This window comes from Narcine bancroftii, chromosome 3 (genome assembly GCF_036971445.1).
Source record: "Narcine bancroftii isolate sNarBan1 chromosome 3, sNarBan1.hap1, whole genome shotgun sequence".
Lineage (NCBI taxonomy): Eukaryota > Metazoa > Chordata > Chondrichthyes > Torpediniformes > Narcinidae > Narcine > Narcine bancroftii.
This window is the reverse complement of record NC_091471.1, coordinates 244,942,560-244,957,702: the sequence shown is the minus strand read 5'-3', so window position 1 is coordinate 244,957,702 and position 15,143 is coordinate 244,942,560. Positions and strand designations below refer to the sequence as shown.

General features: G+C 43.9%; 1 protein-coding gene across 1 annotated transcript in view; it reads right to left on the bottom strand.

Annotated features, from left to right (window-relative positions):
* Positions 1-6,610, bottom strand: part of LOC138756440 (noelin-2-like) — a 101,476-nt gene extending 94,866 nt beyond the window's left edge. Inside the window, exon 1 of the mRNA XM_069922932.1 lies at positions 6,245-6,610. Within this exon, the coding sequence (XP_069779033.1) occupies positions 6,245-6,382 (138 nt within the window). The 5' untranslated portion in view covers positions 6,383-6,610. The remainder of the gene's footprint in view (positions 1-6,244) is intronic.
* Positions 6,611-15,143: the final 8,533 nt, after the last annotated feature.

Below are 15,143 nucleotides of genomic sequence, written 5' to 3'. Positions count from 1 at the left end.
ATAAATAAGAGGAAAATAATTAACAGAAGAAGCTTCCATTTTCTTTGCCTTCTGATCCATGCAAGCAGCTATGAGCTATTGAGCTCGACTGGTGTGTCAAGTCAGACTTGAAATGGCATCTAACGGCAATCCTTCAGCATATTACTGCAGACAGTGTCACAAGAAGTCAGCAGGGTCTCAAAATTCCACACAATCCAGGAGCACTGCTGTACTCTGCCTTCTGAGGGCAAGGGCTTCGGCATTCCCAAAGCTTTCATTGAGAAAACCCTGTTCATCTGGACTTTGGGAGAATGAAAGAGAGAGATGAAACAGAGGAGAGAATGAGAAAAGGGAGGAGGGAGAGCAGTGAGAGAGAAAGGAGAGAGAGAAAGAGAGGTGAAGGGGAGGAGGGAGAGAATGCAAAAGAGAATGAGAGATGCCAGAGAATTAGAGAGAGAAAAATAGATTGGAGAGAGGTGAGAGATAGAGAGATGTGAGAGGGAGAGCGCAGAAACCACTGATATAATTGCCACAGGTTAATCCATTGCCGAAATTTGATATGTTCCCTGTTACCCTTTGAAGGGGCAAAGCGTTATTTTGCATCTCCTCAACCAAGTTCATTTATTTCAAGTTAACATTGAAGATATTCTTATGGAGAGAAAATCCAGCAGTGCTTCCTTATTCAGGAGATTTAGCAGACTCAGATTTAATAGCACAGCGAGATCTTTATGTGGTCCTGGAGTAGTTCATGGTTAGGATAGAGTGGGGAGGTTCAAGAAGCTTGCAATAGTTGGTTTGAATGCAGAAAGATATTACTCATTCTCGAACTTCAAATTCCTGGGTGTCAACATCTCCGAGGATCTGTAATCACAAAGAAGGCTCGCCAGCGGCTTTACTTCGTGAGGTGCTTGAACAGATCCGGTACGTCACCAAAAACTCTTGAAAACTTCCACAGGTGTACCATGGAGAGCATAATGGCTGGTTACATCACTGTCTGGTATGGAGGTGCCAACTCTCAGGACAAGAAGGTCGTTAACTCAGCCTGCCACATCACAGGCACCAGCCTTCACTCCATCCAGGACATGAAGCGATGTCTTAAATAAAAGCAGCCTTTATCCTCAAGGACCCCCACCACCCAGGCTGTGCCCTCTTCACTCTGCTGCTATTGGGAAGGAGGTACAGGAGCCTAAAGACGAGCACAAGGACGGCTTCTTCCCCACGGCCATCAGATTCCTGAATGATCAATGAACCAAAGACACTGCCTGACTTCTCATGCACTATCTATTTTTATTTTTATATAATGATGTTGTAAGATGGTTCATAATATGAATGTTTGCACTGCAAAACACCGAATTTCCTGACTTGTTCATGACAATAAATTTTTATTCTGATTCAAGAGGAACCAGCAATTGAGCAGCACAACTGAGAGAACAAGGACGGTCCCAACGTTGCAGGCCAGGGCCCTTCATCAGGACTGAGAATGAAGAGAGAAAGAGAGAGAGAGAGAGAGAGAGAGAGAGAGAGAGAGAGAGAGAGAGAGAGTGGATTAAGGATAGGGTGAGCAGGGTAGGTGTTGGACCATTGGGGGATGGCGGGGGGTGGGGTCAGTGGACCAGGGAGAGGTGAAAGATGATGGACAGAGGCAGTTGATTGGTGGATGCCAGATAAAGGGAGAGAGAAACAAGAGGGGCAAAGATTTGAGGTGGAGGAAGGCGAGTCATATCGGGTAGGATGGACGTCGTGTTGGGGTGAAGGCAGCCAGTGATGGATTCTGAGGAGAAGAATCATTTTCTGTTTTTGTTTAATCTGATTGGCTGTTGTAGGGAGGTTGGTCCAACAAATACATGGGCAGGGTCGGTTTCAGACGTTCAGAACGTCTATTAGGGGGGCATTGGGGGGGAGGAGGCAAATTGATGCTCTAAAATTCAGAGGGGGGAGGGGAGGTTGTGGTGGTGCCTACTTGTCATGATGAACCTCTTCCATGTGCTGCTGTCACACTTACCCCCCCCTCCCCCAAAGGTGCTGTTTATATCACGTGGAGATTAGCCACACTAGTGGCTGCGAGTGGGGGAAGGAGGTACAATGACTCATTTGGGGGCAGGCAATGCCCGAAAATGCCCCACCCAGCCCCCTTGCTAACAGCCCTGCATGTGGGATATAGCTAAGGAGAGCACATGGATAAAGACTTGGAACTGGGAGCAAACTGATCATTACCTGTGGGAGAAAGAATGTGATAGGGCATGGTTCTCAACCTTTTTTTTCCACTCACATACACCTATGCCATAGGTGCTCTGTGATTAGTAAGGGGCGTGTGAGTGGAAAGAAAACATTTGTAAACCACTGTTATAATTGTACCTCATGGACTCGTTATGTGCATGGTTTCATAACTCCAGAGGAAATGGGCCATTTTTCTCAAGCAAAATATTTCAGTAACAATTGGGTCTAGAGCAGTGGTTCTCAACCTTCCCTTCCCACTCACTGACCACCTTAAGCAATCCCTTACTAATCACAGAGCACCGATGGCACAGGGATGACTTAAAGTGGGGTGAGAGTGGAAAGAAAGAGGTTGAGAACCACTAGACTAGAGTTTGCATCAATGAGGTAACAAAAGGTGGATAAAAAACATGATTCAGTGAGTGGCCTTACTCCCTGTTCAAGATTCAAGGTTTAGGGTTGTGATATGTATATATTGTGTTGTGTATGAGTGGCTGGCCCACCCACTGATGACTCACTCCCTAGTGACTCCTCTCCTTGTGACTTGGCCATAAATGTCAACTTCCCTTCCCCTATCCTCCATTTCAGCACATGGAGTTGGGCCAGCTACAATCTAATGTGTATTAAAGCCTATCGTTCCCTTCACCCAGTCTTTGGTGTTATTGATAGAGCATATGAACATTTCCTTTTATTGCCACATAATAATGCATTGAAAATGTAATATACATTTGTCTGCTGTAAGGTAAACAAGGAGTTGCTATGGGTCTCCTAACAGTAGGAGAGAGAAATTTTTTTTTTTTTTTTTTACACAGCTGCTTCGTTCCGGGAAATTATTTCCTGAACACAGTCTGTGTAAAAAGATCGGAGCAGGAATAAGGGACTCATTCTCATTCCGAAATTTTACCTCCTGGACCCCAAAGTCTAAAGTTAACTGCAGGCCTTCTGGAAACAACGGGCTAATGAACAGCACAGATTTGCAAGTCCCGCCTCTTTACTTACCGCAGTTCAGTGTAAACCCACATAAGGAAATGGAGATTTTGAGTTTTGGTGAACGGCCACTCTGAAAGGTAGGAAAAAATTTTGAACAAAAAGAAAACGTAAATTCTATGTAAAAAAAATAAAAAAGAGTCATTTCAGAGTGTAGTGAACTGGGAATTCACTACTGGTGCGATCCTCTAAGGACTGGTTCTTCCCTTGACTCCACCCCCCACGTATACCGATATAAACCCTGGACCAAAAACCCCGGTTCAGTCCACAGACCATGTGTGTGCCTTTCTTACTGAATAAAAGTGTGTTGTTCTCTCTCTGGTCTTAAGTGCTCCCTGTCATGCTACACGGGGAAACGGAGTGTCCGTGGATTCGCGTCCAGCATTCCCGCACTCTCTGCAGCTGCGCAGACTCCTGTCCAAACCATCGGCCACCCGAGCTCCAGATCCAAACCTCCAACACGATCTGGGAGCCTGTCTGCCCTCCCTTGTTGTTTACTGGTAGTACAGATGAATGAAGGTTGGGGCTGGAGTGAGATGGGATATTTTTAGCAAGGAGTTAGCAGAATGGAGCCAAGCATGTTTCACAGCAGAGTAATAAAGAAGAAAATTGACAACTGACAAAAAACAAATCACATTAATTTATGTCGCACTCAAAGGGTGATTGATTTCTATTGTGTTACCTTTATCTTTGGATCAATTAAACATTTTCCAACTGACTAATATTAAAGGAGGAATCAATCCAACTCTCAGGCCTACTGATTGGAAGATTTATTTACATTATTACTTTACCTGATCAGATTTCCTAAACACCACATAGGAAATTGCTTTTGGTGAAGTGATTTTGCAGGCAGATAACATTTTTTTCCAAGTTTGTTTTTTAAGTTATATTTTCTTCCCTGCATCATTCCCGGACACAGGGTTGTGTGTGTGTGTGTGTGTGTGTGTGTGTGTGTGTGTGTGTGTGTGTGTGTGTGTGTGTGTGTGTGTGTGTGTGTGTGTGTGTGTGTGTGTGTGTGTGGTGTGTGTGTGTTCAGAGAGAGGGAAGAGACAGACAGAGAGAGAGTGATGGGGAGAAAGACAGAAAGAGAGAGGAGAGAGAGAGGGGGAAATAAACACAAGACGCCAGAGAAAATCGGGGAGAGTGTGTGGAAACAGGAAAGGTGAATACAGATGAAAGGAACAGCAGACCAATGAGTGACAGAGAGTAAGTGAAAGATATGTTGTTGCCACACACCACATACAGGGGCTGATTAAGAAACACCAATACTGCAGGGAGTGAATGGGAATATTTTTCCATTCATCTTCATGGCAAGATACTTATATTTCAACAGATCCATTCAGTTTCACACCGAAGAAAATTCAGATGAATATACCTCAAAATGCTAGAGGAGAAACTTACACTCATTTCCAAGGCTATACATGTACTTCAGATTTCTGTAGATCAATACATCGTGAATTTAAGGTTAGATTCGTAAAGCAAATAACAATTGGATTTAAGCCCTTAGTTTAAAAAAAACAAAGCATCAATCTCCACTCCTGCAGTATCCATTATCTTAAAAGCAGTTGAAATTTTGTCAAACTGTTGAGTGATTATTTTAATCTCATAAGCCTAATTCTTCCAATCAATCTTGATTTACAAACTGCATTTTAAATATTATAATTTGATTTCTTTTCACTTGCATGTTGATCTATAGATTCACAATCATTTCAATCTTTTTTTAAATGTTTTGTTGTGTGGAATTGGGGATATAAAAGATAAATATTAGACAAAAGAGGTATTAGCAAGGGGAAAGAAATATTGAGGATTGAAGAAGTCTTGGAGAGCGAGGGGGGAGAGAGAGCGGGAAAGAGTGAGTGAGAGAGTTACAGAAAGAGAAGAAAAAAATGAGAGCAACAGAGAGAAGAGAAAGTGAGAGAGTGAATAGATGGAGAAGAAAGATAGAGGTGAGAGAGAGACAGAAGTAAGAGAGAAATAGAGAGACAGAGAGTGGTGAGAAAGATAGAGAGAAGAGAGAGGTGTGGGTATGTGAAAGAGAGAGTGAAATAGAAAATGGGGGAAATACTGAAGAGATGGAATTGCGGAGTGAAAGAAGGGAAAATATTAGGTGCAGGCCAAATGTTTTGGGGGAGCAGATTTAATGGACAAAAAATGAAATAAAGGGAGAAAAGGAAGAGAGAAAGTAAGGTGCAAATAAAGGGAGGGAAAGAGTGTGAAAGAGAGAGGGTGAGAGGGACAAAGGGAGAGAGAGTGAAGGGGAGAGAAAGAGAGAGAGATGAAAGAGAGAGAAGAATGAAAAAAGGATTGGAGAGAGAGAGAGAGAGAGAGAGAGAGAGAGAGACAGAGAGACAGAGAGACAGAGAGACAGAGGGGAGAAACTACTGATATAATTGCCACAGGTTAATCCATTGCCGAAATTTGACGTGTTCCCTGTTACCCTTCGAAGGGGTAAAGCCTTATTTTGCATCTCCTCAACCAAGTTCATTTATTTCAAGTTAACCATGAAGATATTCTAATGAAGAGCAAATCCAGCAGTGTTTCATTATTCAGGAGATTTACCAGACTGCTCTCCGCACAATCAGCTCCAAACCCAGGGATATCACTTCCTGGAAGCTGCAAATAACACTAGATCATCCAATAAATTGAGCATAGAATGTAATCTCTTAATCTCATTGATATATCTATCTATACATTCAAGTATCTATAATCTATCTATGTCTCTATCTATAATATTAATATATATATATATATATATATATATACACATACATATGCATACATTTACATATATAAATGTATATGTATGTATGCATTAATTGATTACATGCAATAAACATTTGATAATTCTGATACAATAAATCTTGTCAATTTGAACTTTAACCAGTAAAACGTGATTTACAAGAAAATTAAGAATGTAGCAAAAAATGTAAATTATTCTTGAAAATCCAATATTCCTACACTTGTTACGAGCGCAGATGGTTTTTAACATTTCAAAAGTCCAGCATGCAATAAACTTTAAAATAAATATTCAAGGTTTTCATGATAGCAGTAATAGCTCACTCACTATTTTCTGCGTGTTCCCTGATGAACTAATTTTTGTGCCGTTCAGACCCACCAGCGTTGGTAAGGTCTGGGACATCCAGTTGGTCACCATCGCCATGGTGCTGAGCACGGCTCCGATTTTTAACAGAGGTACTGTCATCCTGACCCTGCCTCATTCCCCCAGCCTCACCGTGAGGCTTTCGGTCATTCACACAGTGGAGTGTGTTCAGCGACCTCAACAGTTCGTCAGATCAAGGCAGCCCTGGAGATTTCTTTTATACCATCCATGCAAACCAGCCCTAAACACATCACATCTATTACATCTTTCTCTCTCTCTCTCTCTCTCTCTCTCTCTCTGTGACTCTCTCTCACCGCTTCTCTCTCTCTTGCTCCCTCTCTCTCACCAAACACACACACACACACACACACACACACACACACACACAGACAACCCCCCCCCCACCGACAGCAGAATCCTCGACGTCAGCCTGAACAGATGAGGAAAGCAGAGCTGAAAGTGGTGAAGCATTTTAACACGTTGAGTTCTGAGAATCAGACCACAAGCTTTGCTGGGAATAAGATTCCATGTCTGGGCACCGATAGAATTAATCCCTTGCGTGCAAAATGAGAAGCAGTTTTTTTTTGGTCCTGCATTTTTGTGGATTGTGCTAGTGGAAATGGTTCAATCGCATCGACAGTTATTGCTTGATTCTCATAGGTTTGGAAAATGCGATTTAAATGGTCTAATTAGTGGAGAAATAATCAAGGCTTGACAGTATAGACAGAGAGAAAAAAACCCCAGCTCCTCTGGCAAGCACCCAGAATATGTGGGACTCGGCTATAATATTCAGAGCACTGCAGTTAAGTCTTGACATCAGGAACTACACAAAGTTTATGACAGTGATTTCTCCTCTTGAGAGGAATTGTTGTGGGTGGGTGGCAGGGGGAGGGGGGGGTAGCAGGGGGGTGTGGCAGGGGGGGTGGTGGTGGTGGTGTGTGGGCATGGAATCAATTGAACGTTCCAAAACTGAAACTGATTTCCATTGGGCAAGAGGGATCAATCAACGATGATCTAAAAGGGATTGGCTGAAAAGATTGAATGGAGAGCACAAAGTTCCTGTGAGTCCTCTTAACTTAGGAGAGACCTATCCTGGACACATCATCTCCTCACTTGTCAGGAAGGTATAACAGTGACTGCACTTCCCGAGAAGACTGAAGCAGGAAAGGCTACTGGCCAGTGTACATACTGGAGAGTGCAATGTCCTACTTCTACATGAGCTCTATCAAGAGCTTCCTGGCCGGCTGCATCGCAGAGAGGTGCGGTGGCTGCGGAGAAATGAATCGGAGGTCAATCCACAGAGTGGAAGAGAGGATCACTGGAGTCTCCCTCCACCCCCATCCATTGACATTATTTACCGGGATCCTTGTTTGAATAGGGCACGCAAAATAATTGAGGACCCCTTCCACTCCGCACACAGCATCTCTCAGGGGCTATTGTTGGGAGTATCAGAGCTGGCACCACCAGGCTCAGGAACAACTTCTTCCCACAGACAGTGAGACTGCTGAACGACCAAAGGAATGGCTCACTCTAACCATCTGAGACTCTCATATTTAAGAAGCAATATTAATCTTTAAAATTTGTATATACGAATACTTTCCAGTGTCGGGGCTGCGCAATTGATCAACAAAAGGAGGTGTAAGGCGCTCCTTCCGTCCGATAGCCTACAGGTAACCCCTTGAGCGCGGTGTCGGACCTGTTTGGCCTCCCAATCAGGGTCACAGGAAGCTGTGGATTGCAGATAGTGGGTGGTTTTTACAAGCAGATTCTACAAATTGGTTGTAAAACTAAAAACGTTGGGCTGATGAATCTGCTGATCAATGGCCAGGGTTTTCCCGTCCAGTATGGACACTGCAACTGAAGAAGACGATGGAAAACCACTTCAGTATTTTTCCCTCATGAGCTCAACATCGACTACGGTCTCAGCTCAAAATTGGAGCCTTCACTGATGGAGAACAGGGGATGCAGCAACTGCAGTTCGGAGGGTCAGAGATCATGACGGGTGGAGAGAAATGATCGCCCACGTCACATGGCAAGACTCCTGAATGAATGATGAATGAATGTATATTTGTCCTGCATATCTATTGTATGTATGTATGTGTGTGTATGATGTCTGGTTGTGTGCCTACATGTTTTGCACCGAGGAGCAGAAAAGGCTGTTTCGTCAGGTTGCTTTTGTGCATTTAGATGATAAACTGAGGTCCTCCATCAGCCAGCTCCCCACCATGACTACCAGCCCCCCCACATCTCCATTGGGCACACAGAACTCAAAACGGTCAACCAGTTTACCTACCTCGGCTGCACCATTTCATCTGATGCAAGGATCGACAAAGAGATAGACAACAGACTCGCCATGGCAAATAGCACCTTTGGAAGACTACACAAAAGAGTCTGGAAAAACAACCACCTGAAGAAACACACAAAGATCAGCGTGTACAGAGCCGTTGTCATACCCACACTCCTGTTCGGCTCCGAATTATGGGTCCTCTACCGGCATCACCTACGGCTCCTAGAACGCTGCCATCAGCGCTCTCTCCGCTCCATCCTCAACATTCATTGGAATGACTTCATCATCAACATCGAAGTACTCGAGCTGGCAGAGTCCGCAAGCATCAAATCCATGCTGCTGAAGACCCAACTGCACTGGGTGGGTCACGTCTCCAGAATGGAGGACCATCGCCTTCCCAAGATCGTGTTCTATGGCGAGCTCTCCACTGGCCACCAAGACAGAGGTGCACCAAAGAAGAGGTACAAGGACTCCTTAAAGAAATCTCTTGGTGCCTGCCACATTGAACCCCGCCAGTGGGCTGATCTCGCCTCCAACCGTGCATCTTGGCGCCTCACAGTTCGGTGGGCAGCAACCTCCTTTGAAGAAGACCGCAGAGCCCACCTCACTGACAAAAGACAAAGGAGGAAAAACCCAACACCCAACCCCAACCAACCAATTTTCCCTTGCAACCGCTGCAACTGTGCCTGCCTGTCCCGCATCTGACTTGTCAGTCACCAACGAGCCTGCAGCAGACGTGGACACCCCTCCATAAATCTTCATCCGCGAAGCCAAGCCAAAGAAGAAATAAACTTGAGTTGACTTGACTTGACTTTCCATTAACAGTAACATCAAGTTATGTACTCCCTTCACACTCCCTAAATTGGGAATGTATTGAGATAAGGTTCCACAGGGAGTAGCAGCTCTCCCTTAACCCTCTCAATACTGCAGGTGGGGAGTGAAATGGGGTTGACTTATGAATGTAAGTTAATGGAGGGGTACCCCGTGTGGTCGTCTGAGTCTGTTACACTATTCAATACCTTGCTGATCTGATATCCTTAGATTCGAAAAATTGTTGGTATTCAGTAACAAATGGACTCAGACGACTGAGGTAGAGGATTAAAAAAAAATTCCGAACCTCCGAATAAAGAATTTCCTCCTGATATAATCACTTTTCTCTGAGATTAGATTTCAGATTTATCATCAGCTTACATCACATACAACCCTGAGATCCTTTTATCTGCAGGCCAGAGAGAATCAACACTTATTGGTATTCCAAAAACATTTTACTCAACGTACACATGTAAACAAATAAAGAAATCTAAACAAACTGACTGTACAATACCCAGAGAAAAAAATCAATAAAGTGCAAAAGTAAAACTCCTTAAAAATGATTGAGTTTATGTTGAGGAGTCTGACTGTGGAGGGGTAGCAGATGTTCCTGAACCTGGTGGTGTGAGTCTTGTGGCAGATGGTGGCAGTGGGAACAGAGCGTGGGCTGGATGGTGTGGATCTTTGATGATTGCTGCTGCTTTCCCTATAGATGATCTTGATAGTCGGGAGGGCTTTTCCTGTGATGCCCTGGGCTGTGTTCACTACCTTTTGCAGGGATTTACACTCAGGGGTATTGGTGTCCCCATACCAGACCATGATGCAGCGGTCAGCACATTTTCCACCACATATCTTTTGACTTTTTCCAGGGATTCAGATTTCATACCAAACCTCCGCGAACTCCTGAGGAAGTAGAGGTGTAGATGTGCTTTCTTCACAATGACGTTAGTATGTTGGGCTCAGATTGTTGTACCCTCTCTGACAATCAAGAAGATTTTCTTAGTACCTAATCTTTCAAATTACTGCAGAAAGTTGCAAATTTCAATTAGACAATTTTTCAAAATTGTGGGGAATATGTAATTGGAATCTGATAGGATGTTCACTTCACCTCAGCAATAAATCCAGAATCTGCAGTGTTCATTATCCCTGGTAGGTTCATTTCCTGATATAAAGAGACCATAACTCTCTGCATCAGTGGTTCTCAACCTTTTTCTTTTCACTCACGTCCCACTTTAAGTATTCCCTATGCCATCGGTGCTCTGTGATTTGTAAGGGATTGCTTAAGGTGGGATGTGAGTGGAAAGAAAAAGTTTGAAAACCATTGTTTTAATCGTACTTAATAGACTCGTTATGTGCACGGTTTCAGAACTCCAGAGGAAATGGGCCAATGACAATTTTTCTCAAGCAAAATATTTCAGTAATAGTTGGGTCAAGAGCAGTGATTCTCAACCTTCCCTTCCTACTCACACAACACCTTAAGTAATCCTTTAATAATCACTGAGCACTGATGGCAAGGGGGTTACTTAAAGTGGGATGTGAGTGGAAAGAAAAAGGTTGAGAACCACTGCTCTACATCCTCCAGGTGTGGACTCACTATTTAATTGCGAGAATTCTTCACATCTATGAAAGCCAAAATGCACATCCATTTTTTTTGCATCTCCTGATCTAACATCAAGGTTTCACTGCAATCTAACATCTCCCATCATGTAAACAAACATCCTTTACTATTTCCCCTCCCAGACTTCTCCTCATGTGGCGTAATGGAGCCATACAACGTCAAAATGGGTTGACCTGAACATAAGATATTTTTTTTCCTTTTCATTTATTCTGCATCACCGTGCATTCAACTCCTCCCAGCTTGTGTCACCTATCAGCACTCCAGGGGCAAAGTGCAATGAGAAATCGACCGGCCAAGCTTGATGACCTTGGGACGGGTGGGGGGAAGAAGTGGATCACTTGGAAGAAAGGACATATAATTTCCTCAAGGGGGGAGTCAGGATTGAACTACTGTGCCACATAGGATTCCCTGCCCTCTACCTATTTTATCACCTGTTCCTTACCCTTTACATTATATTTTTTAGACGTTCAGCATGATAATAGGCCCTCCACAATACCATGCCCCCAAATACACCAGTTAACCTACAAATTTCATAAGTTTTTGAAGGTTGGGAGGAAGCCAGAATGCCCGGAAAAAAGTCATGCAGGTCACAGGGAGAAGATACAAGCTCCGTAGAGTCAGCCACGGATTTGCATCTGTGTCACTGGCGCCGTAATAGTGTAGCGCAAACCACTAGACTAACCATGCCACTACGACATCTTGTGTGACTCCACCACCTTTTACCCATTAAAACAGTGGTTCTCAACATTTTTTTTCCAGTCACATCCCACTCTTAATTCTCTATGCCATGAGATTGCTTCAGGTGGGGTGTGGGTGGGAAGGGAAGGTTGAGAACCACTGCTCTAGACACAATTGTTACTGAAATCTTTTGCTTGAGAAAAATTGTCATTGGCCCATTTCCTTTGGAGTTCTGAAACCGTGCACATAACGAGTCAATGAGGTACGATTAAAGCAATGGTTTTCAACCTTTTTCTTTCCACCCACATCCCACCTTAAGCAATCCCTTACTAATCACAGATGGCATAGGGAATACTTAAAGTGGTATGTGAGTGGAAAGAAAAAGGTTGAGTGCCACTGAACTAGATGTTACTATCCCTTACTTCACTCCTGAAACTTGCGGGGTAGCCAAGCGAGTGATGGCATCTTCTGGCTTATCAAGTGGGCTGATGAACCCACGACACCTCTGGAGGAGTTCAGAAGTGAATCCTGGCATCCCAGGCTCACCCCCTAGATGCCATTTACTCACTTGGGGGGCCCAGGTGGAATCCTTTCTCTTCACCCAGAGCTACTAACTACCCTTCTTCAGCAACTCTGGAGAGATCTTTTACTGCTCGTCGGTATATCTTTTCTCGCGCTCCCAGCTCTTCCAGTATGTCCTTGTAAAGTGATGCCCACCTAATATTCTTCTTTATTTTATGCCACTCTCTATTCATGAACAGCAGTTCTATATGACTGGGACTAACTCAGCATCAGAGAATTATTACTGCACCTGTTATCTCTGCAGTCAGAACTATGTCATATGTTGGCATTATCTGCAGTTAATTTCTCCAGGATTATTAGCATTAATTGTTTTAAATTGTCATTAAATCATGGTTTATCACTCACTCTTCCTGGCACATTTAGGTTTTTTTTCTCCCCTGCAGTCAATTGCTTTTTCCCAAAAAATGTTCAAAATTCCCACCAACCCTCACTTGTAGAAATGTTTCTAAATTTAACTCCTGATGGTCAAAACACAGAAATGCTGGAGGAACTCAGTCGGTCTTGCACCGTCCATGGGAGGCAAAGATATATTAACGAGGTTTTGGGCCTTGGCCCTTCCTCAAGGTTTGATCGACTGAAGAAAAACGTCTGAGGAAAGAAAGGGGAAGAATTGGAAACAGAGGAACCTGTAGAGTGCGTCGAAAGAACCAAAGACTTGTTGATCCAAACCAAGACTTTTATTAACTAAAAGACTGGAGCATATCACATGTAGGTCGTCCAGTCCAGAATGACCTGGCCTGGCTAGGAGAAATCCTTTAATACCTGCCAGTAGGTGTGGCTAAACTCTCAGCCAATCACAGTCATCCTACACTACCATCTGTACATATCCACATTGGTAATAGAATCTGTATTATCACAGAGCCCAGACCAACAGACAAAAGGTGTTAATTGGATATGATAAGAGGAAAGGTGAGAATTGATTTTGGCTCTGTGAAAGGAGACAGAGGGGAAAAGGAAGAGAGAGAGAGACAGACAGACAGAGCTGGGGGACAGGAGACAGGAGAAAGAAGATGAGGGCGAGGGGTGGTGGTGTTCCAATGGAAACTGGAGAAGCTGATATTAATGCTATGTGGTTGGAGGGTGCCCCGATGGAAGATGAGGTATTGGGTGCTGTTCTTCCAATTTGCAGGAGGTCTCAGTCCGGCAGTGCATGAGACCAGGGACAACAAGGGAATGGGGTGGGGATTTGAAATGGGTGGCCACTAAGAGATCCCCGCTATTACAGTGAACCGAGCCTCTCTCACTGCTCCCCATCTGCGCTCCTTGCTGCCAGTATTTTGACTGCAATCTTAGCTTCTGCAAATCTTTTTTTTTGCGTTTCACTTTACTCCTGAGCGGCTTGGTCCAATTTCTCGAGACTCTGCTCCTTTGTCACAATTGACCTATTTGTTTCCCTCACTGGCTTGGTGGTTTCAAACCAATTAAATTTCATCTTTTAATTACAAGGATTGTTAGGGCGAGGCGACACAGTGAAGGGAGGTTAATTGATGTAGCTGCCCAGCGTTGCGTGAGTAAAACCAGGTGATTCGGGCAATGTCCCAAATGCAAGGGGTACAATTATACATCTTGCATTGCTGAGATGCAAAAGAAGGCAGGCTCTGCTTTAAGGAGTGGGGTGTGGCAATCCAGAAATAATCATTGCTGTTTTCATGGATGCTTTGAGGGGGGAGGGGGGAGAAACTGATTTCCAATTGCAGAATGCTGATAACACCCATGTTTTTCAAGGCTTCAGAGAGGATGGACAGATTCACTAACATCAGGTTCTGGTCATGAGAAGAATTGGATTTAAATCAAACGTTAAGTTCTCTGAATGCCGACAATACCTCCCTTGATTCACACTGCTCCTATAATAGATTTTATTTTGTGCATTGATGTATTGGGTTATCATCTAATTAATCATCAGCGGAAGATAAATTTATGCGCTGGAAGATTAATCAACAAAATTAGCTATTTGAACATTTCAAATTGGCTGGCCATCATTAATCGTAATGCTCAAAGAGAATTTGTGTGTCTGTATGTCTTCATGTGTGTGTGTGTATGCAAATACACTGGCATTAGGAATAAACAGTTTAAAACACAAAAGATGGTGCAAAATGCAAAATAATTTGGAAAAATATACAGATTCTTAATGACCGTATATACTCATGTAATTGTTGATTCTGTGTAATAGTCATTCCAACCACCCCCCCCCTTCCCATAATTGGCCCAAACAGTTGTGTAGTAGTCGCCCTCCTCCCCCCCTTATTTTTTGGCCATGAGCCCAGCCGAGCTCCTGACCCCACCCCAACCACTCCCCATCTGAGGTCCCAACGGCAGATCCCCCTCCCTGCCACCCACGGAATTCGAACTCACCACGCCCTGGCCTCCCGTGGCTCCGGCCTCCCCCCCCCCCACTGATGCCCTGGCCGCGGACTTACCACCCGGTCCCGGCCATCCGAGTTCCCGGTGCCTTGAACGGGGCAGGTACTTACTGAGGTCAAAAGTTTGACATTTTTGGCCCCAAAAAAAGTGATCCAAACAATTTAACAATTACATATAGTACGTAAAGTTCACTTTAATCAAGTAAATCCCGCAAAATAGAAAATAAAATTTAAATTTGAACCCCAGTTGCTGGTACTGTAACAGCTATGCTAACTGTGGCGCCATTGTAATTAAAACCCCTGCCCCCAATTTTACAGGTAAAACCTTGCTAATATCCTTAACAATATACTAATAAAGATAAAGACTTCTATGAAGCAGGGATAAGGAGACACTTTAAGAGAGTCACCCCGACGGTGAGCAGCATCAACCAGCCATTCTTCCTGTGGCGACACCATTTTATTCAAACACAACTTTATTCAAATAGTTGCCACAAGCAAATCCTGACCAAGGCCCTCGGCTGGCCGAAT